The following is a 27733-nucleotide window of genomic DNA, read 5'->3' on the forward strand; positions in this document are numbered from 1 at the left end:
AGAAACACATGCTTGGTGGCACACATATCAAGTTTCCTTTTGAATGGGAAGGAAGCAACAAAGAACAAGGTACCTACAAGGTATATAGAAACATTTTCTCATCTCGTACAACCTTACCCGACATTCTATATTGAGGCTTTTATGTGGCTTTTTAATTTAGGTAGACTGCTTTGAGACATAACAATCCACCAGTGTTGCATATCTGAAACTTGTATTAACGTCCATGAGGAAAATCTTGCACATGTTCAGCTCATGGTTAAGGGTCTGTTCAAAAGGGTGTAAACGTTGCAAAACGGTTAAATAGAAATGCTTTTTTTTGTAACAGATATGATTTTCTGTCATGATGACCTGGGCATCATGTCAACTCTATTGATAAAAATGTTTTCTGCAGCATTTAACATCTATTCTGAATGTTGCATCTCAAGGAACACAACCCCAAGTGTAGGGGGACATGTATTAACACTCACACTTGATGTTGAAAGAGGCGTTAGTAGAGTGGGCCTCCTCTCCTGTGACCGTGTTGGTGGCCACGCACTCAAAGTTCCCAGCGTCCACTCTCCGGTCCACCGCCGTGAACTTGAGGTTGCTGACCTCGCGGAAGCGCCTCTCGGTGTCATCCAGGGGCTGACCGTTGTTTAGCCAGCCATACTGGATGTCTGCTGGGTCGCTGACCTCACAGCGGAGCATGGCACTGCGGCCATGCAATGCATCCTGGGATTTGGGCTCCTTGGTGAACTGGATAGGTGCTGCCTGGATGCAAAGAACTGAGGGAAATAGAGGAGAGAGGGGGGGGGGGACAATGTGTGGAGGGAGAGAGAGATAATGTTGAAATGAGTTTACCACTGACCACAAGAGTAACATTTTTATTGCAGTTTCCATTAGTCACCATTGTACCACAACAACATTTGGTCTTGAGTAATGAAGCCATTAAAGCTTTGATTCGAGTCATTCAAGACATTTAAATGTTGTTTAATAGTAGGTCTTAATCCAGAGAATAAACATTGTCAGGAAACTGACAGCTGAATTGAAAACTGAAATGTATTGCTAAAATGTTGTAAGGATAATGACAGCCAAGAAAAGTAGATTCTCATTATAGCTTCCGAACGTACTGGACTATTTTATTCAAGCCTTTCTATAAAAAAAAAAATTCGGCAGTACAGGCTTGTCTCCTGAATGAGCTGTGTTTCATTAGAACAGATGGAGAAGGAAAGAGAGACTTCTGACACACATATCTTCTCCTTCCTCACGGTTATGCTCCATCACAGACATACAGCTCTCACAAACTGAGACATGATGGCTCGCACACACACATATTAACAAGCACACACGCGTTTAACTCTCAGCACTATAGAGAAATATTTTCTGCCCTATTTACTAATGTCTCCATGATTTGAGGAGCAGTGAAAAGGATGGGAATAAATACAGGCTTGTCCACAGTTGACCTATATCAAAATGTGACAGACTAAATTTGACCATAGGATAAACAGTGAGAAATAAGGGATGGGCTGGGTTGCATTCAAAGGGCTCTGGTCAAAATAAGTGCACTATGTAGGGAATAGGGTGCCATTTGGGATGCAATGTAGGCCTACACTAAATCTTGTCCCACTGAGTGTTGTTATGAGTTTTGACGTCATGGTGTATTATCAAAGTGAAAGGTCCAATGGCAGAGTTGACGTAAACTTAAAATACACCTAGTTGAGTGGATGTATGTGAGTGTGTGTATGGTTTCTCCGTTCATCCAGGACTGGGCTCATGTGGGTTAAAGGGCTTTTGTATTGGTCCAATGCGAGATGATTAAGTCACATCGCTTATATGTGAATTCTAATTCTGAGCTTTCTGGCCACGTACCGGATGCCTTTTTTGCCAATTGTATGCGTGCAAGCCATCGAGACCATTATTCATACTGATCATAATTGCTAGTCATCCCGACATTGTCATACACTGAACAAAAATATAAACGCGACATGTAAAGTGTTGGTCCCATGTTTCATGAGCTGAAATAAAAGATCCCAGAAATGTTCCATACAGTACGCACAAAAGCAAGTTAAAAAAACATTTGTCTACACGATTTTTAACATACCTGTTAGTGAGCATTTCTCCTTTACCAAGAAAATCCATCCACCTGACAAGCGTGTCATATCAAGAAGCTGATTAAACAGCATGATCATTACACAGGTGAACCTTGTGCTGGGAACAATAAAAGGCCACTCTAAAATGTGCAGTATTGTCACACAACACAATGCCACAGATGTCTCAAGTTTTGACGGAGCGTGCAATTGGCATGCTGACTGCAGGAATGTTCACCAGAGCTTTTGCCAGAGAATTTAATATTAATTTCTCTGGCATAAGCCGCCTCTAACGTCGTTTTAGAGAATTTGGCAGTACGTCCAACAGGCCTCAGGCGAGTGGTTTTGATGATGTCAACGTTGTGAACAGAGTGCCCCATGGTAGCGGTGTGGTTATGGTATGGGTAGGCATAAGCTACGGACAATGAACAGAATTGCATTTTATTGATGGCAATTTTAATGTGCAGAGATACTGTGATGAGATCCTGAGGCCCATTGTCGTGCCATTCATCCGCCGCCATCACCTCATGTTTCAGCATGATAACGCATGGTCCAATGTCGCAAGAATCTGTACCTAATTCCTGGAAGCTGAAAATGTCCCAGTTCTTGGCCTGCATACTCACCAGATACAGATGAAGTCGGAAGTTTACATACACTTAGGTTGGAGTCATTAAAACTCGTTTTTCAACCACTCCACAAATTTCTTGTTAACAAACTATAGTTTTGGCAAGTCGGTTAGGACATCTACTTTGTGCATGACACAAGTAATCTTTGCAACAATTGTTTATGGACAGATTATTTCACTTATACTTCACTGTATTACAATTCCAGTGGGTCAGAAGTTTACATACACTAAGTTGACTGTGCTTTTAAACAGCTTGGATAATTCCAGAAAATGATGTAATGGCTTTAGAAGCTTCTGCTAATTGACATCATTTGAGTCAATTGGAGGTGTACCTGTGGATGTATTTCAAGGCCTACCTTCAAACTCACTCTTTGCCTCTTTGCTTGACATCATGGGAAAATCAAAAGAAATCAGCCAAGACCTCAGAAAAAACATTGTAGACCTCCACAAGTCTGGTTCATCATTGGGAGCAATTTACAAACACTTGAAGGTACCACGTGCATATGTACAAACAATAGTACGCAAGTATAAACACCATGGGACCACGCAGCCGTCATACCGCTCAGGAAGGAGACGCGTTCTGTCTCCTAGAGATGAACGTACTTGTGCGAAAAGTGCAAATCAATCCCAGAACAACAGCAAACGACCGTGTGAAGATGCTGGAGGAAAGAAGTACAAAAGCATCTATATCCACAGTAAAACAAGTTTTATATCGACATAACCTGAAAGGCCGCTCAGCAAAGAAGAAGCCACTGCTCCAAAACCGCCATAAAAAAGCCAGACTACGGTTTACAACTGCACATGGGGACAAAGATCGTATTTTTGGGAGAAATGTCCTCTGGTCTGATGAAACAAAAATTGAACTGTTTGGCCATAATGACCATCGTTATGTTTGGAGGAAAAAATGGGGAAGCTTGCACGCTGAAGAACACCATTCCAACCGTGAAGCACGGGGGTGGCAGCATCATGTTGTGGGGGTGCTTTGCTGCAGGAGGGACTGGTGCACTTCACAAAATGGATGGCATCATGGGGCAGGAAACTTATGTGGATATATTGAAGCAACATCTCAAGACATCAGTCAGGAAGTTAAAGCTTGTTCGCAATTGGGTCTTCCAAATGGACATTGACCCCAAGCATACTTCCAAAGTTGTGGCAAAATGGCTTAAGGACAACAAAGTCAAGGAATTGGAGTGGCAATCACAAAGCCCTGACCTCAATCCCATAGAGAATTTATGGGCAGAACTGAAAAAGCGTGTGCGAGCAAGGAGGCCTACAAGCCTGACTCAGTTACACCAACTCTGTCAGGAGGAATGGGCCAAAATTCATCCAATTTATTGTGAGAAGCTTGTGGAAGGCTCCCCGAAACTTTTGAACCAAATTAAACAATTTGAAGGCAATGCTACCAAATTCTAATTGAGTGTATGTAAACTTCTGACCCACTGGGAATGTGATGAAATAAATAAAAGCTGAAATAAATCCTTCTCTCTACTATTTATTATTCTGAAATTTCACATTCTTAAAATAAAGTGGTGATCCTAACTGACCTAAGACAGGGAATTTTTACAAGGATTAAATGTCAGAAATTGTGAAAAACTGAGTTTGAATGTATTTGGCTAAGGTGTATGTAAACGTCAGACTTCAACTGTATGTCACACATTGAGCATGTTTGGGATGCTCTTGATCTACTGGACGACAGCGTGTTTCAGTTCCCACCAATATCCATCAACTTTGCACAGCCATTAAAAAGCAGTGGGACAACATTCCACAGGCCACAATACACAGCCTGATCAACTCTATGTGTCACGATCGTGTGGCGGATTAACGGACCAAAATGCAGCAGTTGGAAAATATGCCATCTTCTTTTATTATAACACGAAGATGAACACGACACAAAAACACTTTAACAAAACAACAAAACAACAAAACGACCGTGAAGCTACAAACGTTGTGCACAAACATACAGGCTACTAACGTTCTTACATAGACAATTACCCACAACCAATGAGAGCCTATGGCTACCCTAAATAAGGCTCCCAATCAGAGACAACCGAAATCAGCTGTCTCTAATTGGGAACTCATTCAGGTAACCATAGACTCTCCTAGATAACTAACCAACATAGACAACGCTAGACATCTACACAAAACCATATACTCCACCCCATAACCCCTTTACCAAATAAACACCCAAAACCAACAAAAACATAAACATTCCCCATGTCACACCCTGACCTAACTAAAATAATAAAGAAAACAAAGAATAATAAGGCCAGGGCGTGACATAACCCCCCCCTTGAGGCGCGAACTCCGGGCGCACCATACACAGTCTAAGGGAGGGTCTGGGTGGGCTCCCCTCCACGGTGGCGGCTCCGGCTCTGGTCGTAGTCCCCACGTCACCACAGTACCTAACCACCTCCTAGGCTTCCTCCAAACGACCCCCCTCCACATTAACCCCATTGCATTAAGGGGGAGTTCCGGACTAAGGGACAGCTCCGGACTAAGGACCAGTACCAGGGTAAGGGGCAGTACCAGGGTCAGGGGCAGTACCAGGATAAGGGGCAGTACCAGGATAAGGGGCAGCACCAGGGTAAGGGGCAGCACCAGGGTAAGGGGCAGCACCAGGGTAAGGGGCAGCACCAGGGTAAGGGGCAGCTCCAGGGTAAGGGGCAGCTCCAGGGTAAGGGGCAGCTCCGGACTGAGGAATGGCAGCTCCGGACTGAGGGACTGCAGCTCCGGACTGAGGGACTGCAGCTCCGGACTGAGGGACGGCCCATGGCTGGCTGACAGATCTGGCTGCTCATGGCTGGCTAACGGATCTGGCTGCTCATGGCTGGCTAACTGATCTGGCTGCTCATGGCTGGCTAACGGATCTGGCTGCTCATGGCTGGCTGACGGATCTGGCTGCTCATGGCTGGCTGACGGATCTGGCTGCTCATGGCTGGCTGACGGATCTGGCTGCTCATGGCTGGCTGACGGATCTGGCTGCTCATGGCTAGCTGACGGATCTGGCTGCTCATGGCTAGCTGACGGATCTGGCTGCTCATGGCTAGCTGACGGATCTGGCTGCTCATGGCTAGCTGACGGATCTGGCTGCTCATGGCTGGCTGACGGATCTGGCTGCTCATGGCTGGCTGACGGATCTGGCTGCTCATGGCTGGCTGACGGATCTGGCTGCTCATGGCTGGCTGACGGATCTGGCAGATCCTGTCTGGTTGGCGGCTCTGGCAGATCCTGTCTGGTTGGCGGCTCTGGCAGATCCTGTCTGGTTGGCGGCTCTGGCAGATCCTGTCTGGTTGGCGGCTCTGGCAGATCCTGTCTGACGGACGGCTCTAGCGGCTCCTGTCTGGCGGACGGCTCTAGCGGCTCCTGTCTGGCGGACGGCTCTAGCGGCTCCTGTCTGGCGGACGGCTCTAGCGGCTCCTGTCTGGCGGACGGCTCTAGCGGCTCCTGTCTGGCGGACGGCTCAGTGGGCTCATGGCAGACGGGCGGCTTTGCAGGCTCATGGCAGACGGGCGGCTTTGCAGGCTCATTGCAGACGGATGGCTCAGATGGCGCTGGGGAGACGGATGGCTCAGATGGCGCTGGGGAGACGGATGGCTCAGATGGCGCTGGGGAGACGGGCAGTTCAGTCATTGCTGTGCAGACGGCAGACTCCTGCCGGCTGAGGCGCACTGTAGGCCTGGTGCGTGGTGCCGGGACTGGTGGCACCGGGCTGGGGACACGCATCTCAGGGCTAGTGCGGGGAGCAGCAACAGGACGCACAGGACTCTGGGGACACACAGGAGGCTTGGTGCGTGGTTTAGACACTGGTGGTAAAGGGCTGGAGACACGCACCATATAGCTAGTGCGTGGAGGAGGCACTGGTGGTACTGGATTGGGGCGGGGAGGTGGCGCCGGAAATACCGGACCGTGCAGGCGTACTGGCTCCCTTGAACGCCGAGCCTGCCCAACCTTACCTGGTTGTATGCTCCCCGTCGCCTGACCAGTGCGGGGAGGTGGAATGACCCGCACCGGCCTATGTAGGCGAACCGGGGACACCATGCGTAAGGCTGGTGCCATGTACGCCGGCCCGAGGAGACGCACTGGTGACCAGATGCGTTGGGCCGGCTTCATGACATACGGCTCAACGCTCAGTCTAGCCCGGCCGATACGTGGAGCTGAAATGTACCGAACCGGGCTATGCACGCGTACAGGAGACACCGTGCGCTCTACTGCGTAACACGGTGTCTGCCCGTACTCCCGCTCTCCACGGTAAGTACAGGGAGTAGGCGCAGGTTTCCTACCTGACTTCGCCACACTCCCTTTAAGGCCCCCCCCCAAGAAATTTTTGGGTTGTACTCACGGGTCTCCAGCCTTGTCTCCGTGCTGCCTCCTCATATCGCCTCCTCTCGGCTTTCGCTGCCTCCAGCTCTTCACGAGGGAGGCGATATTCTCCAGGTTGATCCCAATGTCCATCTCTTTCCAATTCGTCCTCCCAACTCCAGAGATCCTGTGTAGGTAGGTCCTGTTGCCGCCTTCCATGCCGCTTGGTCCTATGGTGGGTAATTCTGTCACGATCGTGTGGCGGATTAACGGACCAAAATGCAGCAGTTGGAAAATATGCCATCTTCTTTTATTATAACACGAAGATGAACACGACACAAAAACACTTTAACAAAACAACAAAACAACAACACGACCGTGAAGCTACAAACATTGTGCACAAACATACAGGCTACTAACGTTCTTACATAGACAATTACCCACAACCAATGAGAGCCTATGGCTACCCTAAATAAGGCTCCCAATCAGAGACAACCGAAATCAGCTGTCTCTAATTGGGAACTCATTCAGGTAACCATAGACTCTCCTAGATAACTAACCAACATAGACAACGCTAGACATCTACACTCAACACAAAACCATATACTCCACCCCATAACCCCTTTACCAAATAAACACCCAAAACCAACAAAAACATAAACATTCCCCATGTCACACCCTGACCTAACTAAAATAATAAAGAAAACAAAGAATAATAAGGCCAGGGCGTGACACTATGTGAAGGACATGTGTCGCGATGCATGGGTCAAACGGTGGTCACACCAGATACTTGACTTGTTTTCTGATGCACACCCCTATTTTTTTTTTAAGGTCTCTGTAATCTGTATTCCTATGTGAAAACCATAGATTAGGGCCTAATTTATTTCAATTGACTGATTTCCTTTCAACTCAGTAAAATCTTAGAAATTGTTGCATGTTGAGTTTATATTTTTGTTCGGTATATAACAGACTCCTGTTTAAAAGTTACCCCAGCGTGAGCTGTCATGCGGCCTCTGTAATGCTTCTGTCAGGGTTGAAGCCAAGAAGGATCTTTCAGGAGGATTAAATCAAGATGAGCTGAGGTAATCTCCCATCCCATCCCCACCTCCTCACCTGGCCTCCCTCATCTCCCCTCAGTCCGGCCTTTGTCTCCTTGCAGCTGGCCGTGGGAGGCAGAAAAAAACCACAGGTGAGCACTGCCAAGTCCGCTAGTTGGTGGGGGAAGGTGGAAGAAGTGGGAGCACCTAGTAAGGTGATAGGGCTGCTTGACTTACCCTTTATACTGAGTGACTGAAGCAGAGTTAATTTTGTTTATTTTTTATTTAACCAGGTAAGTTGACTGGGAACACATTCTCATTTACAGCAACAACCTCAGGAATAGTTACAGGGGAGAGGAAGGGCGATGAATGAGCCAATTGTAAACTGGGGATGATTAGGTGACCCCTTCTCTGACGATAAGTGCTATGGGCTCTTTAGTGAACACAGAGAGTCAGGACATACGTTTAACATTCCATCCAAAAGACAGCTTCCAGAAGCATCTGGTCTCCCATCCAGGGACCAACCAGGACCAACCCTGCTTAGCTTCAGAAGCAAGCCAGCAGTGGGATGCAGGGTGGTACGCTGCTGTCCCAGTGAGTGAGGGGGTCTCCTCCATAAAAATATAATTAATAGAATATCAATATAGTCTAGAAATAGAATTGTTATTCTATTATACAGTCGCAGGTGAACGTCTACACACCCCTTGCACAGGCTTCACATTTTGCTGCCTTAAAACTCAATTTACATTTTTACATTTTTACATTTTTTTTATCCTACAAACCTACTCCACATTTTAAAAGTGAAAGAGAAATTATACAACATTCCCCCCCCCCAAAAAGAGAATGTATTGACAGTGTATGTCTTCACAGCCTAAAATTAATACTTGGTGGAATCACCTTTGGGGCAGCCATTACAGCTCAGCTGTGAATAATATTCTACCAACCTTGCACAACTCTAAGGACAAAATACACATATCCATTGTCTTTGTCAAAATTGTTCAAGCTCAGTAAACTTGGTTGGGAATCATTGATGGACAGCAATATTCAAATCAAATCAAATTAATTTGACATACGCGCCGAATACAACAGGTGTAGACCTTACCGTGAAATGCTTACTTACAAGCCCTTAACCAACAATGCAGTTCAAGAACTAGAGATAAAATATTTACTAAATAAACGAAAGTATTTTTTTAAATAAAAAAGTAACACAATAAGATTTCATAACAATAACGAGACTATATACAGGGGGTAAAAACAAAGGGGATGGATCAATGTAAATAGCCCGGGTGGACATTTTACTTATTGTTCAGCAGTCTTATGGCTTGGGGGTAGAAGCTGTTACGGAGCCTTTTGGACCTAGACTTGGCGCTCCGGTACCGCTTGCCGTGCGGTAGCAGAGAGAACAGTCTATGACTTGGGTGACTGGAGTCTTTGACAATTTTTGGGGCCTTCCTCTGACTCAGCCTAGTATATAAGTCCTGGATGGCAGGAAGCTTGGCCCCAGTGATGTATTGGGCCATATGTACTACCATCTGTAGCGCCTTGCGGTCGGATGCAGAGCAGTTGCCATACCAGGCGGTGATGCAACCGGTCAGGATGCTATCGATGGTGCAGCTGTAGAACGTTTTGAGGATCTGGGACCCATGCCAAATCTTTCCTGAGGGGGAAAAGGTGTTGTTGTGCCTTCTTCACGACTTTCTTGGTGTGTTTGAACCATTCTAGTTTGTTGGTGATGTGGACACCAAGGAACTTGAAACTCTCGACTCGCTCCACTACTGTCCCGTCGATGTTAATGGGGGCTTGTTAGGCCCTCCTTTCCCTGTAGTCCACGATCATCTCCTTTGTCTTGCTCACATTGAGGGAGAGGATGTTGTCCTGGCACCACACTGCCAGGTCTCTGACCTCCTCCCTATAGGCTGTCTCATCATTATCAGTGATCACTGTTGTGTCGTCAGCAAACTTAATGATTGTGTTGGAGTCATGGATGAACAGGGAGTACAAGAGGGGACTAAGCACGCACCCCTGAGGGGCCCCGGTGTTGAGGATGAGCATGGCAACTGTGTTATTGCCTACCCTTACCACCTGGGGGTGGCCCGTCAGGAAGTCTTGGATCCAGTTGCAGAGGGAGGTGTTTAGTTCCAGGGTCCTTAGCTTAGTGATGAGCTTTGTGGGCACAATGGTGTTGAACGCTGAGCTGTAGTCAATGAACAGCAATCTCACATTGGTGCTAATTTTGTCCAGGTGGGAAAGGGCAATGTGGAGTGCGATTGAGATTGCGTCATCTGTGGATCTGTTGGGGCGGTATTCTAATTGGAGTGGGTCTAGGGTTTCCGGGATGATGGTGTTGATGTGAGCCATGACCAGCTTTTCAAAGCACTTCATGGCTACCAATGTGAGTGCTACGGTGCGATAGTCATTTAGGCAGGTTAGTTTCGCATTCCTGGGCACAGGGACTATGGTGGTCTGCTCGAAACATGTAGGTATTACAGACTTAATCAGGGAGAGGTTGAAAATGTCAGTGAAGCCACTTGCCAGTTGGTCCACACATGTTCTGAGTACAAGCTAGGGATGTTGCGTTGCCCGTATTACCGCCACACCGGTGGTCACGAGTCATGAAGGCAGTCAAATTCTACATGACCATTTAGTCACGGTAATTAGGCGTCTTCAAGCTCTGATGCTATAGATGGTCATTAGTGGCCTACCAAACTGCCTGGTACTCAGCACTCTGTTGTGCTTCTAATCACTCTGACATCACTGCAAATGTAAAACGTAAATCTAATCAAACACTGCATGAGAGCACATGAGCTCATGATACGCAACGTTTCTTTAGGCTATGCAATTGCGCCAGAAAACAGAGTGATGCCCTCTAATAAAAAGAGGAGGATCCCATCAGCTTTCTATAGGCTAGGCCTACTATATTTATTTCTCAACTTTCCTAATATTAAGCACATTGGTTATATTTACAACAGGAGTATAGCCTACCTGGCTGGCATGAAAATAAACCAGGGAAAAGCGTTCTCCATTCGCTATTTAAGTGCATAAATTAATATATTTTTTTCCCAATGCCCCTGTTTTGATAAAGGTGCATGATAATGGTGCATTCTAAATCAAAACAAATGTCACACATACATTATTTAGTGTATGTAAAGACAAAATTAAATCATGAATAGTGTGATGGGTGACATATTATCAATTATGTATTATTACTTTTGAATGATGCCCAGCATAAGAAACATTGGCTTTTTCAAATCATAGTCACACACCTCATGTAGCCTAGCCCATAGGCCTATATGTTTTGATAAGGTTTGTATCACAACTAAAGTGGCCAAATAACTTCTTAAAATGAAGCACATTAATCCGCTTTACAAGGGGTGTAGAGCCTAACTGGCATATATAAGCAGCATGTGAGTTTCAAGTTTGTGGAAGATGTTTGTGAAAATTGGACCTTTATAATAAAAGCATTGCATGCATAATTGCATTTGTGGTCACTTTTCATGATGGTGTTTTCCGCTAATGGAACATCTGCGCTTATAGCCTAATGCTGCATTTATAATGTGAAGAAATAGCCTAATAGTTCATAAACATTTTAAGATAAACGTTCTGATCTGTTGCGTTAGCCACATTGCATAAAACACTTCTTTTTGATGGTAGAGGTTGTATTAATTTGGGATCTATCGCATCCCACAACTGTCCCAGACTGTGTTTTGAATATTTATTTCTCCCACAGAATATAATAGGTTGACTTTTGTACTATGGGGGAGAGTAGATTGACATAGGCTAGTGCTTTTGCTGTTTGTTAGGTCTACTCATCTTGTTGGCTGATGAAAAGTAAATGTGGACTGTTCTTCCAATATCTTCAATATGCACCTTGGAATTGGATAAGGACGTGCACAATTGCGTCCCCGATATACAGTATATCACAAAAGTGAGAACACCCCTCACATTTTTGTAAATATTTGAGTATATCTTTTCATGTGACAACACTGAAGAAATGACACTTTGCTACAATGTAAAGTAGTGAGTGTACAGCTTGTATAACAGTGTAAATTTGCTGTCCCCTCAAAATAACTCACACAGCCATTAATGTCTAAACCGCTGGCAACAAAAGTGAGTACACCCCTAAGTGAAAATGTCCAAATTGGGCCCAAAGTGTCAATATTCTGTGTGGCCACCATCATTTTCCAGCACTGCCTTTAACCCTCTTGGGCATGGAGTTCACCAGAGCTTCACAGGATGCCACTGGAGTCCTCTTCCACTCCTCCATGACGACATGACGGAGCTGGTGGATGTTAGAGACCTTGCACTCCTCCACCTTCCGTTTGAGGATGCTCAATAGGGTTTAGGTCTGGAGACATGCTTGGCCAGTCCATCACCTTTACCCTCAGCTTCTTTAGCAAGGCAGTGGTCGTCTTGGAGGTGTGTTTGGGGTCGTTATCATGTTGGAATACTGCCCCTTGGCCCAGTCTCCGAAGGGAGGGGATCATGCTCTGCTTCCGTATGTCACAGTACATGTTGGCATTCATGGTTCCCTCAATGAACTGTAGCTCCTCAGTGCCGGCAGCACTAATGCAGCCCCAGACCATGACACTCCCACCACCATGCTTGACTGTAGGCAAGACACACTTGTCTTTGTACTCCTCACCTGGTTGCCGCCACACACGCTTGACACCATCTGAACCAAATAAGTTTATCTTGGTCTCATCAGACCACAGGACATGGTTCCAGTAATCCATGTCCTTAGTCTGCTTGTCTTCAGCAAACTGTTTGCGGGCTTTCTTGTGCATCATCTTTAGAAGAGGCTTCCTTCTGGGACGACAGCCATGCAGACCAATTTGATGCAGTGTACGGCGTATGGTCTGAGCACTGACAGGCTGACCCCCCACCCCTTCAACCTCTGCAGCAATGCTGGCAGCACTCATACGTCTATTTCCCAAAGACAACCTCTGGATATGATGCTGAGCACGTGCACTCAACTTCTTTGGTCGACCATGGCGAGGCCTGTTCTGAGTGGAACCTGTCCAGTTAAACCGCTGTATGGTCTTGGCCACCGTGATGCAGCTCAATTTCAGGGTCTTGGCAATCTTCTTATTGCCCAGGCCATCTTTATGTAGAGCAACAATTCTTTTTTTCAGATCCTCAGAGAGTTCTTTGCCATGAGGTGCCATGTTGAACTTCCAGTGACCAGTCAGTATGAGGGAGTGTGAGAGCGATGACACCAAATTTAACACACCTGCTCCCCATTCACACCTGAGACCTTGTAACACTAACGAGTCACATGACACCGGGGAGGGAAAATGGCTAATTGGGCCCAATTTGGACATTTTCACTTAGGGGTGTACTCACTTTTGTTGCCAGTGTTTTAGACATTAATGGCTGTGTGTTGAGTTATTTTGAGGGGACAGCAAATTTACACTGTTATACAAGCTGTACACTCACTACTTTACATTGTAGCAAAGTGTCATTTCTTCAGTGTTGTCACATGAAAAGATTTAAATAAATGTGAGGGGTGTACTCACTTTGTTTTTTTTCCAGTTTCTTTTCTTTATTTAACTAGGCAAGTCAGTTAAGTAATACTGCAAGAAATGTTGCAAAGAAATTCACTTTTTGAATACAAAGCCTTATGTTTGGGGCAAATTCAACACAATACATCACTGAGTACCATGTATGTTCAAGCATTGTGGTGGCTGCATCATGTTATGGGTATGCTTGTCATCAGCAAGGACGAGGGCTGTCTTTTGGATAAAAATAAATGTAATACAACTATAAGCACAGGCAAATTCCTAGAAGAAAACCTGGTTCAGTCTGCTTTCCAACAGACACTGGGAGACAAATTCACCTTTCATCAGGACAATAGCCTAAAACACAATGCCAAATCTACACTGGAGTTGCTTACCAAGACTACATTGGAATGTTCCTGAGTGGCAGTTTTTACTTCAATCGGCTTGACTGGCAAGACTTTAAAATGGTTGTCTAGCAATAATCAACTTGAGCTTGAAGTATTTTTAAAAGAATGATGGGAAAATATTGTACAATCCAGGTGTGCAACATTCTTAAAAATACTTACCCAATAAGAATCAAAGCTATAATCACACCAAAGTGGTGCAGCGGTCTAAGGGGCCGCATTGCTAGAGGCGTCACTACTGACCTTCATTCGATTCTGGGCTGTATCACAACCGGCCGTGATCGTGAGTCCCATAGGGTGGTGCACAAGTGGCCCAGTGTCGTCCGGGTTAGGGCCGGGGTAAGCCGTCATTGCAAATAAGAATTTGTTCTTAAGTGCCTTGTTGCAAAAAGGATGTATGTTTTGGAATATTTTTTATTCTGCAAAGGCTTCCTTTTCCCTCTGTCATTTAGGTTAGTATTGTGGAGTAACTACAATGTTGTTGATCCATCCTCAGTTCTCATATAACAATTTTACTGATTTAAAATCCCTATTGGTCTCATGGTGAAATCCCTGAGCGGTTTCCTTCCTCTCCAGCAACTGAGTCAGGAAGGACACCTGTATCGTTGTAGTGGCTGGGTGTATTGATACACCATCCAAAGCCTAATTAATAACTTCACCATGCTCAAAGGGATATTCCGTGTCTGCTTTATTTTTAGACATCTACCAATCGGTGTCTTTCTTTTCGAGGCACTGAAAAACATCCCTGGTATTTGTGGTTGAATCTGTGCTTGAAATTCACTATTCGATTGTGGGGTGCAGAGATGGGGTAGTTATTCAAAAATCATGTTAACCACTATTACTGAACACGGAATGAGTTCTTGCAACTTATGTGATATATTTGTTATTTTTACTCCTGAACTTATTTTGCTTGCCATGACAAAGAGTTTACTACTTATTGACATAAGACATTTCAGCTTTGAATATATAAAAAAAAAAATGTGTAGATTAGTGACCCAAAATCTAGATGAAATACATTTTAAATTCAGGCTGTTACATACTAAAATGTGGAAAAAGGGGTGTGAATACTTTCCGAAGACATGGTATGTGCATGTTTATTGGGAAAAAGGTGTGGCCTCAGGGCCAACAAATGCAAATAGCACAAGTCATTTCCAAGCTGTTGAGCAATGGTGTCAGATAAGAAAAGGGGTACAACACTGGTGTGAGTGGCCAAAGAGCTTTATTTTCATGTCATCTGACCAAAGATTGGGTTCCAATCCAAGTGCCAATGCCGTTTAGCCAACTCCAGGTGTTTACATTTGCTGGATGACATGAAAATAGAGTTCTTTGCCATGCAAAGAGGGTTAGGCGTCGAAATGAGAAAGCATGAGCAGAAAAGAACCCCATACCATACCTACTGTAAAATATGGTGGTGGATCTTTAATGTTATGGGGCTAGTTTGCTTCCACTGGTGCTGGGTCCCTTGTTAAGGTCAACGGAATCATGAACATTACCCACTACCAGGACATTTTAGACAATAACCCCAAGCACACATCAAAATCTACAAAGAAATTATTCATTGGCCACAAAATCAAAATTTTGCAATGGCCATTTGTCTCCAGACGTGAAACTCCTCCTGTGGTTTTCAATAAGCAGTCCATAAGCGTAGACTAAGGATATCAAGGATCTGGAAGGATTCTGTATGGAGGAATGGTCTAAGATCCCTCCCAACTCAAAAATAATTGGAGAAAAAGGCTCTGTGCCGGTATCCTCGCATGGTGAGGTATTAAAATGGATTGAAAACAGAAGTGTCAATCATTTTCACCCCTACCTTTTTGAGAGAAAAAATATATATTACTTGTCAAACAAAATCTATTTTGAGCAATTGTATTAGTATTATAAAATAATAAAGTATTTGAATTAAACATTTTTTTCAGTAATTTTTGCTTATCTTAATCAAGGGTGCTGTCACGCTGGTATCATTGAGCCGGCAGACAGATGCAGCAATGTATAATAGTTTTTTTTATTGCACCCAAATTACGAAGACCAAACCAACACTAATCAAAACACAGGTTTGAACCCCAAACAAAAGAGCGAGGAGTACCTTGAATGAATAACACAAGCACACAATGATTAACACACGGGACGAGACCCGTAATCATCTGAGCAATCCACAATGGCACGAAAGCCAAAACACACAGTACACGTACTCACATTCACCAACGGACATTTTAACAATAATCGATAGCCCAACGGAAACCAAAGGGCACACTTGTACAAATACGAATCAGTGGGGACAGGTGTGTGTAATGAAAGTTCCGGAGGGATCCGTGACAGGTGTCAATAATCTTGGACCCCGTTGTAGATTTGATCAATCATTTTCACACAACAGACCAAATAAATATCCTTTGTTTGAGCCCATAATTGTCCATGTGTCATTATCTAAAGAATGGAGGAGAGAGATGTCTCTGTTTCCACTCAATGTGACATTTCCCTGAGATAACCAAAAGCTTTTTACACCCCTTGACTGGGCCCTTCAAAGAGAGAGAGAGAGAGCCGGAGAGAGCGACAGAGAGATAAAAGGAGATAGAGGGGATGGTTGTGGCAGGTTTATTTTCTTATACCTACTAAAGTCAAATAAAGGGAGGATGGGGGAGGGGACAGAGAATTTTAAACTATCTGATGAATACCAAATTGTAGCCCTCAATTAAACATTATAATCATTTCACTGTATGTACGTTTCCATACATTCCTGTTGACAAAATACCCTTCATTCAAAGATGTGCTTTTGATTTAAAAAAAATGTAAGATTCATTTGCCCATTAATGCAACTTCACCAGAATCAACAAAGGCAAAAACCAAGCCTATAGTATATGGCAATGGAGCCTATTCACAGATGTGACAGACAGGGGCTAATCTGGTGATCTGGTGATACATCTAATCTACAGAGAGATGCAGGCTGCAGGGTTGCAAACTGGCTCAGAGGAGTGTCTCCTGCAGAGAAAGGCCAAGCGCTGATACAAGTCAATTCAAAGAAGCTAAGAAATAATAGGAAAAGGATATGAGAATACACTAAACGCACACAACAAAATGAAAAAAAGTCATGCAATATTAACAGATTTAATTTAAATACGCTCATATTCCCAATGTATTTCAATTACTCCCTAAAAATAAGGAAGAGGAAGACGCAGTATGTGAGAGAGGAGAGAGAAGAGAGGAGAGAGGAGAGAGGAGAGAGGAGAGAGGAGAGAGGAGAGAGGAGAGAGGAGAGAGAGAAGAGAGGAGAGAGGAGAGAGAGAGAGAAACTGCTGAAAAATAAATCCTGCAGAGGGGATTCTCTTCCTGAATATCCCTGCAGTAGGGACCTATTAACCTCAGCTATGCCCCCACTATGTTCCTAGCTCTTTCCAACTAGCTGTCAGGTAATATACGGAGTCTAGTGTTGGAGTGTCAGGATCATGACAGGCAGAAGCAGAGATATGTGGACATCAACCTGCCTTATTTCCTCTCTCAGCCAAACTGTTCCACAGAGAAACGGGTGAATTTAATCACATTCCCTCTTCACAAAACTGCCATATTGTAACAGTACAGAGATGAAAGGGAAACCCAAATGTAGCTGACATGTACAGTAGCTGTGCACAGTCCTCCTACTTGGAGTACTCCAACCATCTACTTGAAAGTGGCAGGAAAAGGATAAATAATCAGATAAGTGAGCGTCTGTTTGATCTTTAAAAGGAAAACATCATGCACACAGAGATCCTGGCACACACACAATGCATTGCAGCACTGGGGCAGCCAGTTAGTTCTGCCATGTTGTTTTGGGCTGGGGTTGGCAGCCAGTGGCTGGCTGGACAGGGCCGACTTGACTGGCAGTCTGTAATCATGAGTTTTTTGCTTTTAGACAGCGTCCCTCTTAATCAGATTTTGTCTTGGTGGAGCATTCTCAATGAAGGTGAAAGGTCATAGACGTGCAGTGTCTGATGTGTTCTACAGAGGGGAGGTAACAGGCGGAGGCTGTGCTGTCTTATGTTCACTTGAGCGTGAAAACTGAAAAGGCATGACAGCCATATGGACGAGTCTCAACGGTGTTGTGGCACTTTCTCCTGCCTCCTCTTCCTCTCCCCTCCCAACACGTTCTCTCCTCTCCTCGCCCCGCACTCTCTCCCCTCTCCTCTTCTCCACCCATCCCCTCCTCCCCTCTCCTCTCCTCCCCTCCCAACACGTTCTCTCCTCTCCCCACACTCTCTCCCCTATCCTCTTCTCCACTCTTCCCCTCCTCCCCCTCCCAACACTTTCTCCTGCAATCTCTCCCCTCCCATCCCCTCCTTCTCCTCTCCTCTCCTCCGTGCAATTCAGTCAGAGAGCCAGACAAAAGACAGGAGAGATGGTATCTGAAACTTTCCCCAGAAGAGTCATTTCAGGCCAGGGTGAGGACAGAGGTCAGGACCATGTCTGAGGCAGCTGATAGAGCTTCACAAACACACATGCACACACAAACACAAACGTATACACACACCTAGCAACAACATGATGATTTAGCACCCTCTCAATGAACTACATCTAAATAAGACAGCTACTGTGAAAGAGATAAAACAGGAGATGGTTGTGTACACTCACGTATACACAAACACACTCACGTACACGTACACACGCATACTTTACACACCACCACTGTGCTGTACAGTGACACACTGGTGTGTCCAAGCATGAAGCATTTGTTTAGACAGGGGGACATCATACGTGACGCGTGTCCAAGAGCTGAGCAACAGACAAGTCCATCTGAAACAACCATCGTCCTCCGCACGTCTCCAACGGTGACTGTGAAGATGTGACTGATCATTCAGTCTCACAGTCAATCTCTTCCATACAATCTGTCAGCCCAGCCTCCAACTCCACACAACCCAATTAGAGTGAAACAGCAGCAAGACTCCAGATAACATCAAGGCACTAAACTGCACTGAAACACAGACTACAAACAGAGTAGAGTGTCAAATGATTAATAGTTCCGTCCTGATTGACAGGCATCACTTCAAAACCGAAAGTGAAAGGGAGTATTTTTTTAAGGGGGGGGGGGGGGGGGGTTGGGGGCGATAATCAAACACCAATTTTGTAAACGTTCATTTGTGTTAAGGTCATATAATAATCTATTTATTCTCCATATGGGTACTGCGCCGTACTGTATCGTACAGGTTCACTTTCAAAATGGGAACCAAACTGATCTCGGCGGCCAATGAAAAAATATGTGCATCTGTACCAGCTTCAGTATGGTATGGTTCAGTATCCTGATGGAAAACCCACGTATCTGTGTCTGTAAATCTAACATGTACTGCGCCTATTTTCAAGTAAGCCTCATCAAGGCACCGAGCTGACATCTAGAATGTAAAAGCCTTGCGTGTATGTAGATTTATAACATCTTTATAAAGCAGTCGCTTGAGAGGGGGTGAGTGTATGACGCACGCTGTGATGTCATCCCCAGGCAGACTAACACAGTCTAGTCTGTGGCCCCATTAACCCAGCAGCAGCAGTCACAACGCAGTTAAACATTTGATGTCCTAAGCAATTTAGCAAATCACCGCAAATTCCTGCCCGCTTGCTCTGGAGTGGCTGGCTAACGAGATTAGCATTCCAACTAACCGGGAGGTGGAAGGAATGGGAGGTAAAGAGCACATTCTGTGGCTGTGGGTGGAGGGAATGGTAGTGGGAAAGGTAAAACGAATGGTACTGTGAGACAGCTTTCACCATTGAGTAAACGTCCGTCAGATGCCTCTAGCTTTCTGAAAGCAAATCTCTAGAAGATTCCGACGTGACATGGTCAAAATTTGATTTGCTAGAATCCACGGTATGAAATATTGACCTACTAACATTGATAAGATAGTAATGCGTATTGGCACACAATGCCAGTACATTACAGTTATCTCTCTTTGTCTCTGACTAATGGCATGGCTGGAAGTCTCCCCATTTGTACTTGATAAGAAAGATTGAACACAGTACACACTAAAAAAGACAACTAAAATCCCCCACACTCTGTTTCCAAGCATGACGTCTTCATCGCTCGTTCTCTGCGGACTGAGATGTCAAAGGAAAGAAATGGGAATAAGGCGAGAATGAAAGGAAATACTCCTCTGCCGCCAGAGAAGAAAACGCAACACAGTCTATCTACTGACAGGCTCTCTAGTGGTTTGTCATCACCTTGTGTGTGAGTGGTGTGTATGTGTGTGCGTGCGTGTCCGCGTTTGTGCGTGCTGCTTGCGTAAGTGCGTGTGGCTTCCCTTTATCAAGCACGGTGATAACAACTGAAGAACAGAGAAAGAGGACACTAATTCCTAAGCCAAAGGCCTATCCATCCCTTCAAGCCATAACACTGAAGGAAAACAGACGTTTGGGAAGATATGGATCGCAATGCTCTAGTTTTCCACTGGCTGCACTGATATCCCAGCGTTCCAAGTGGGATTGGCAGGGGTTCCTCTACAAAAGTGATTGTGTTTTAGTGAAGCAGAACACGGTCACAACCTGGAAAACATTCCATGGCCAACAGAAGAAGACTGAAGACTCAGACGCAAGCTCTGTGGTGAATATGATTTATAGTGGGAAAACACGACTCATCCCAGCAAACACAAATCCACCACACGGCGTTGTCTCGAAGTTGTTACAACTTCCGAACAACACTTTGACCACCCCGTAAGTGACTTTGTCACAACACTGGACAGTGTTGATATATGACTCAGACGAGAAACTTCACCAAATAAAAAGTATAAGGTCGGCGAAGTTTTGAGAAGTCATCATCACAGGTGCTTATGTCATCTCTACAAGGACGTTATTTGGTGAGGCATGTTATGCATTTGAGCGTTGAGAATGAAAGTTAAAAAGAGCGGACACAGACCAACTTTGTCATTACGGTCTAAAAGTCAACTCCAGATTCCATTCTCTACTCAGTCATCTTTACGTCAGCGACAGAGTATGGTCCACCACAGTCTACACAGTATGGTCTGTTCAACCACAGACTGCTCTCAACCTCAAACCAGACCAAACCAGACCAGGAGAAAAGCTAAAGCGTAAGAGCAGAGGACTGGCCCTCACAGTCCCGACTAGGGCTGTATCTGAAAAAGTTACTTGCCTGCAAATCCTCTTCTATCCTTGTTTCCTCTAATTCCTTACTTGCCTCTAAAAGCTCATTGGATGAGGAGGTCTGAAGGAGGGACCTTGGATCCTCTCTTTCAATAGGAGAGGGAGGTAAGGAACTAGAGAAAACAAGGACAGAGGAAGCAAGGATTTGGCGGCTAGTTAACATTTTCAGATACAGCCCAGGTGCTCACTGAGTAGAGACTATCCTTTTAGAGCCGGGACGGGCAACTTTGATGGGGTTGGTGGCCACGAAAAATCTGAACTCATCATGAGGTGCCGTAGTATCGCTGAGGATAAAAAATGTATAGTCTCGCTTAGGAGGGACTATCCATTTCGAGCAGGGATGGTCAAATTATACTGTTCCAACTCTCAACAGTAAGCTGAGACCACGACTGAGTTCTTTAAAAAAATAAATATCTGCGGGCCTACAAGGCCGCCAGTTGTCCGTCCCCGATATAGAGGCTATCCAATACCAGGTTCTTTCATTTCTTTTCCATTTCTGTAAGGCAAACTACATTATAAACCCAGATATTCCCCGACATGTTCATTTCAATGTCTCAAATTGAAAAATGATGCTCCAAGGAAGGAGAACCAAACCTGCTGGTTGAAATGAGCGCTGGTTGAAATACTGCTATGCAAACCCCTCCAGTTCAATTCAATCATTGCTCTTATTGAGCAGGTAATTGCTACATTGAGGGGCTGCACTCTGAAAGGCAGTGCTGCAGCTCCAGTGTTGAAGCATGGCCAGGGTCATTACAATGTACCACCAATTGAGATCCCTATCAATTTACTGCCATTTCTCCTTGTTCCACTGACAGCAGGGAACGAGCACTAAGACAAACACTAACCAAGACCCCCGGTGGTATCGCTAGGCAACGTTGGCATGGCAACCAAATCCTTCATTCCCTTTTTTTCTGTTCACCCGTGGACCATCGTCCCCTCTCTTTTCCATTCTCACTGAGACCCGGTGGATCACAGAGCATTCGATTCTGTTCTGTTTCCACTCAATCGTGCAGTAACCGAGTGGTACTGTGGAATAGCTTTCACCATTTGAGTAAACATCAAAAGAAAATGTTGCTTTTCAAAACTTTACAAAAAAACTTAAGCAGATCCTTTACACAAATACCAAAGTCCTATTCCACAGATCCTCCCACACCGACATGCTATGGTCTTCATGACAATAAAATAGAAACACTAATGCCACAGTGTGTGTGTGTGTGTGTGTGTGTGTGTGTGTGTGTGTGTGTGTGTGTGTGTGTGTGTGTGTGTGTGTGTGTGTGTTCCTCTGAGTGAGCTTTAATAGCCACCCAGACTAGCCTCATTACCACGGCCCACACCAGGGACGTGGACGGGAGCTCCCTCCCAGCCTGGCTGAACCCTAGGGGACACCATGGGAGATCTATCTAACTATCCAACAGGGCCAGGAGGAAGAGAAGCATGGCATCATTCATAGACTGAGTACTCAAAAGGCGCCTCACACATTGTTGACGCAGGACAACATATGACTTTTGCTTCAGGCAAGCTGACACAAATGAGAAGAGAGGACTTGAGAATCTGCCCAAAACATGTTAAGCCTGCATTGCAGCCATACAAATACAGAATGCATTCAACCTCCATTCTGTACCTAACATATCAAATAAAAAGTTTATTGGTCGCATACATAGTTTAGCAGGTGTTATGAAATGCTTATGTTACCAGCTCCTAACAATGCAGTAAAATGTAAAACATTTCAAACGTAAGGAAAACAAAAAAACACATGAAATCAAGAATGGTGGGACGAATCTCAAATTGCACCGCTGCAGTAGTCAAATGCAAGATCAACTAATAATAATAATAATAATATTATTAAATAATATGTACAGCAGTAGATACAGTGCCCTCAGAAAGTATTCAGACCCCTTGACTTTTTCCACATTTTGTTATGTCACAGCTGTATTCATTTGTTCCCTCAGCAATCTACACACAATACCCCATAATGACGAAGTATAAAAACAACAGGTTATCATTTTTTGCAAATGTATTACAAATAAAAAAACAGAACTATCTTATTGACATAAGTATTCAGACCCTTTGCTATGAGACTCGAAGTTGAGCTCAGGTGCATCCTGTTTCCATTGATCCTCCTTGAGATGTTTCTACAACTTGATTGGAGTCCATCTGTGGTAAATTCAATTGTTTGGGACATGATTTGGAAAGGCACCCAACTGTCTATATAAGGTCCCACAGTTGACAGTGCATGTCAGAGCAAAAACCAAGCCATGAGGTAAAAGGAAATGTCCGTAGAGCTCCGAGACAGGATTGTATCGAGGCACAGATCTGGGGGAGGGTAGCAAAAAAATGTCTGCAAGCATTGAAGGTCCCCAAGAACACAGTGGCCTCCATCATTCTTAAATGAAAGAAGTTTGGAACCACCAAGACTCTTCCTAGAGCTGGCTGCCCGGCCAAACTGAGCAATAAGGGGAGAAGGGCCTTGGCCAGGGAGGTGACCAAGAACCCAATGGTCACTCTGACAGAGCTCCAGAGTTCCTCTGTGGAGATGGAAGAGCATTCCAGAAGGACAACCATCTCTGCAGCACTCCACCAATCAGGCCTTTATGGTAGAGTGGCAAGATGGAAGACACTCCGCAGTAAAAGGCACATGACAGCCCACTTGGAGTTTGCCAAAAGGCACCTAAAAGACTATCAGACCATGAGTAACAAGATTCTCTGGTCTAATGAAACCAAGATTGAACAATTTGGCTGAATGCCAAGCGCCACGTCTGAATGAAACCTGGCACCATCCCTACGGTGAAGCATGGTGGTGGCAGCATCATGCTGTGGGGATGTTTTTCAGTGGCAGGGACTGGGAGACTAGTCAGGATCGGGGGGAAATATGAACAGAGCAAAGTACTGAGAGATCCTTGATGAAAACCTGCTCCAGAGTGCTCAGGACCTCAGACTGCGACGAAGGTTCACCTTCCAACAGGACAACGACCCTAAGCACACAGCCAATACAACGCAGGAGTGGCTTTGGGACAAGTCCCTGAATGTCCTTGAGTGGCCCAGCTAGAGCCCGGACTTGAACCCAATAAAACATCTCTGGAGAGACCTGAAAATAGCTGTGCAGCAACGCTCCCCATCCAAGCTGACAGAGCTTGAGAGGATCTGCAGAGAAGAATGGGAGAAACTCCCCAAATATAGGTGTGCCAAGCTTGTAACGTCATTCCCAAAAAGACTTGAGGCTGTAATCGCTGCCAAAGGTGCTTCAGCAAAGTACTGAGTAAAGGGTCTGAATACTTATGTAAATGTGATAGTTAAAAAAGTATATAAATTAGCAAAAATGTATAAAAACCTGTTTTTGCTTTGTCATTATGGGGTATTGTGTGTAGACTGAAAAATGGAGAGGGAAAACAATTGAATCATGATGGGGGGGGAAAACAATTTAATACATTTTAGAATAAGGCCGTAAATCCCCCCCCCCCCCCCCAAAATGTTTACCTTTATTTAACTAGACTAAGTCCTTTAAGAACAAATTCTTATTTTCAATGACGGCCTAGGAACAGTGGGTTAACTGCCTTGTTCAGGGGGCAGAACGACAGATTTTTACCTTGTCAGCTCAGGGATTCGATCTAGCAAGTCCAACACTCTAACCACTAGGCTACCTAATATTTGATGATATTTTTTTTTATGCGTACAGAGGTCCTAACATTTTAAATCAAATAGCATGGTATGGTATGGTATGAACATGTTGGGAACATGGTATGAACATATTAAAACCATATATTAGTTTAGCAGACCGATCCTATTGGCCTTCCTTTGACTCTGCCTGTACCACCCTCTGGAGAGCCATGGATAGTGCTATTCTGGAGAACCGAGTGGCATTTGCGATGTTCCTGTTGCAAGTGACTGACCCGCCAAGGGTACCGTGCAGCATGAGAGATATAGGAGAGACGTGAGGGGCGTCATCGCTCATCGTCCTACCTCACTCTCTCTCTCTATCCCTCTCCACTTCCCCTCATAAGTCTGTCACAGCCTATCTAAAATAGAGATGTCGGTGCACAGCCAGCTCTCAACGGTTTTCAACACCCACTCATAAAAGGCTGAGTGCTGAGACAACGGCAGCCTAATGCATCCCACTAGAGTGCCACGCAACACAGTCAGTAGTCCTGGAAAAACAGAACATGAGCTCTCCAGGAGGGGAATGCAGGGACAGGAGGTTATACAACCCAGTATGGAGCACCAGGCGTCGGAGGAGGAGGAGGAAAAGAGAAAGAGGAGGAGAAAAACATGCCCGTGCCCCATTCGCAGACAGTATCTGATCCTGGTCATGAAAGAGGGCTGTGGTGTTATTACACATGGTGCGTGACAGTCAGTGTATGAGTGAGTGTGTGTGTGTCTGCACAGTATTATTAAAGAACCCATTACCTCCGGTCTATCTGTGTGTGTGTGTGTATATATATATAAATAATAGTGGTATATATATATATATATATATATAATAATAGTAATATATATATATTATATATAAATAATTATAGTGAATATAGAGCCAATTATTAGATTAGGCTGGATTAGGATTCACTCAGGTACAGTAGAGCTGGTTTGCCAAAAACGCAAATGTTCCTTTTCCATTGCAAAGCATAAAAGAAATGTAATCCCAGCAAACAGTGGGTGTCCTAAGGACATTCGGCGACGTTCCCATTAGGTCCCTTAAGGGTTTCGTCACAACGTTATCTCACTGATGTTCTTTGGGACGTTCTTTGGACATTGTGTCCTAATCCCCTGTAGGTTTTGTATAGTTCCCGGTTTGTCCCGGGGACGTTTTTAGGACATTGTGTCATGGTCACGTGACATGTATATGGTCCCAGGTGTCCCAAACCATTATAAGTAAAGTCATAAAATAGTATCAGGGTTTTAAAAGGTAAGTGGTACGCTGTTAAGCTAAAATAGTGTACAAATCTTTACTCTATGACAATATGATTACATTTTACATGATCACTTAGTACTGACCACATGCACTGTTGGTGAGGCACATTATTCTGTTTTAATAATACTTCTGAATCCCTACAATAAATATAATAATTTTTTTTCAGTGTTTTTTTTTTAACAGAACTGAGACTTACTTTGAAGTGCAAAGTGTAGGAATAAGCCCACAGGTAAAATCAGTCATTGAACATTTATTTGATTCAATCAGGTGACGTCCGAGGGACAAACCAGGAACTAGACAAAAACCTCCACGGGACCATGACACAACGTCCCAAAAACGTCCTTAAGACGTCCTCGGGGACGTCCCCGTGACAAACTGGGAACTACACCAAATCTCCATGAGAACAATACACAATGTCCCAAGAACATTTTGTGATGATCCGCGGACGTCCAAAACGACTCATTATGGTTTACAGGGATGCCCTAATGAACACGACCCGGGTGTTTATATCTCAAAGAGAGGACGGTTCTACACACACAATGTCCACACTGTCAAAATCTACTACAAGTCGTTTACATGATAAAGTGTTAACAGCTCAGACTAAAGCAAAGGTTACATAACTTCCCAGATTTCATATCAGACTGAAAATAAAAGGCACAGTAATCAACATTCCAATATTTTTCCAGAATTGGGAGCCAGAGATGGAAGATTAGGAGACTGTACAACAGAAGAGATCAGCATTCTGTGACCATGCAAACAGTGCCCATTAAACAGACAGTTATTCCAGACCAAGTGGCTCAGAATCCTTCCCCTACAGAGATACTGTAGACTTTAATAAGTAATACGACAGCTCTGAGATGAAGCAGAGCAAGGGAGAGGATAGGGGGTATGGAAAGGGAAGGAGAGTGATATATAGGAGGGGGAGAATGCCTTCACGTCTCCTGCCTCTGAAATAGAGTTGGGCAATATGAAAAAAAAATCCATATCACGATAACGATAAATTGAACGCCAAGTTTATAACATTAATGTGTACCAGAGTTAGATTTTTTTCAATATATTACCCTTAAAACTACAGCTACTAATTTTAATGTTGAAGCTATCAATTGTCACATAAATAATATTAGCAAACCTATTTAAGGTCCACTGTATTGACACTGTATTTACATCCTACCATACCTTTGTCTGTACATTATACCTTGAAACTATTTTATCGCCACCAGAAACCTGCTCCTTTTACTCTCTGTTCCGGACGTCCTAGACGACCAATTCTCATAGCTTTAAGCCGTACCCTTATCCTACTCCTACTCTGTTCCTCTGAATCCAGGCCTTGCAGTGCCTAGCTCCACTCCTATTCCCCAGGCGCTCTCTTTCGATGACTTCTGTAACCGTAATAGCCTTGGTTTCATGCATGTTAACATTAGAAGCCTCCTCCCTAAGTGTGTTTTATTCACTGCTTTAGCACACTCTGCCAACCCGGATGTCCTAGCCGTGTCTGAATCCTGGCTTAGGAAGACCACCAAAAACTCTGAAATCTCCATCCCTAACTACAACATTTTCAGACAAGATAGAACTGCCAAAGGGGGCAGTGTTGCAATCTACTGCAGAGATATCCTGCAGAGTTCTGTCCTACTATCCAGGTCTGTACCTAAACAATTTGAACTTCTACTTTTAAAAATCCACCTCTCTAAAAACAAGTCTCTCACCGTTGCCGCCTGCTATAGACCACCATCTGCCCCCAGCTGTGCTCTGGACACCATATGTGAACTGTTTGCCCCCAATCTATCTTCAGAGCTCGTG

The 27733-nt window shown here is 44.5% G+C and overlaps 1 protein-coding gene across 1 annotated transcript in view; it reads right to left on the minus strand.

The window, feature by feature from the left end:
• LOC129836021 (inactive tyrosine-protein kinase 7-like) overlaps nucleotides 1-27733 on the minus strand; it is a 190290-nt gene that overhangs the window by 78628 nt on the left and 83929 nt on the right. Inside the window, exon 2 of the mRNA XM_055901759.1 lies at nucleotides 468-764. Coding sequence (XP_055757734.1) covers nucleotides 468-764 — 297 coding nt within the window. The remainder of the gene's footprint in view (nucleotides 1-467; nucleotides 765-27733) is intronic.

Source organism: Salvelinus fontinalis, chromosome 37 (genome assembly GCF_029448725.1).
Source record: "Salvelinus fontinalis isolate EN_2023a chromosome 37, ASM2944872v1, whole genome shotgun sequence".
NCBI lineage: Eukaryota > Metazoa > Chordata > Actinopteri > Salmoniformes > Salmonidae > Salvelinus > Salvelinus fontinalis.